Raw genomic sequence first — 1,041 nt, 5'->3', positions numbered from 1 at the left:
ATTGTCGTAATCAAGTGGCTACATGTAGCTACTTGCGTGTAACCCCGTTACACTATGTTACTAGATACCTGGCACGGTCTAAGTGGAGACTGGAGTAGAGTCGGAGGCGCGCAGAGCAACCGCCGTAGCTTCGTCCACGTCGCTGTCGATGTCGGTAGGAATAGTGACGGGCACTATGAGTTTGATCCTCTCGCGAGGAACTCTGCGGTCAAGGGCGCGGGGCATGTCGCCAATTCGGCAAACGTACTCGGCTGCTATCGTCTTGATGACGGTTACAAATGTGGCCATCGAAGGGTGCGGAGTAGGAAACCTACTGTTTAGCTCTCTATTGAAACGTTCGAGCGGGTTGTTGGTCCTCGCAACGAGCTCGTTGTCGAGACCAAACACGTTCCACACGTCAATCGTGTACTGATCGAGCCACGTCCGCTCGAAATAGCCCCAAAATTCTTCCCATTTTGCTGTAGTGTACTCAGTTTTAGCTAAAATACAGCGCTTCTTGATCTCTCGCTTCACCCACTTGATGCCTCTTTCTACTTGTTCATGGTCAATTACAGTCAGCGTGTCTAACACGCCGCGTGTCATCGCAATTAGACACTCCTCATCAGTTATTGCGTAGCGTTTCATTACACGACGGAGTGCCTGTTTCATGTGGAACAAACACTCCAATACAATAGCGATTGGGAACTGAGTCTGGAGGGCATTCATTAGCGCGACTTCGAAGTCGCAAACAATCTCCACCAGCTCGAGCAGCTGATCCGTAGCTTGGACAACAAGGTTGGCCATGTCTCAATACGCGTCTTCAGTTTTGCAGTACTCAACACGTAAATACTGGCACATTAACACCCGAAGTGCACCATGAATATGTCGCATTGTGCGTACCCCTAGGGTACACAATGAAATTTACCGTCGACAAATAGCGTCGTTCCTTGGTAGCGTAGCAGGGCTACCAGTGCTGGGTGCGTCTTGGTTGCCACGCTCTTTTTGTCTGCTTTTTCGTGTCCGCCTACTACAGCTGAACTTGACCACTCACAACCTTCTCAC

The 1,041-nt window shown here is 50.1% G+C and overlaps 1 protein-coding gene across 1 annotated transcript; it reads right to left on the bottom strand.

Moving 5' to 3' along the window:
• Positions 1-78: 78 nt before the first annotated feature.
• PPTG_18360 (hypothetical protein) lies at positions 79-783 on the bottom strand (the record flags this gene model as incomplete). The annotated part of the gene is made up of 1 exon (XM_008916457.1): positions 79-783. The coding sequence occupies one exon, from the start codon at positions 781-783 to the stop codon at positions 79-81; it is 705 nt and encodes a 234-aa protein (XP_008914705.1).
• Positions 784-1,041: the final 258 nt, after the last annotated feature.

Source organism: Phytophthora parasitica (genome assembly GCF_000247585.1).
Source record: "Phytophthora parasitica INRA-310 unplaced genomic scaffold supercont2.84, whole genome shotgun sequence".
Taxonomy (NCBI): domain Eukaryota; phylum Oomycota; class Peronosporomycetes; order Peronosporales; family Peronosporaceae; genus Phytophthora; species Phytophthora nicotianae.
The sequence above is the reverse complement of the archived record's forward strand: the minus strand, read 5'-3'. Positions and strand labels throughout refer to the sequence as shown.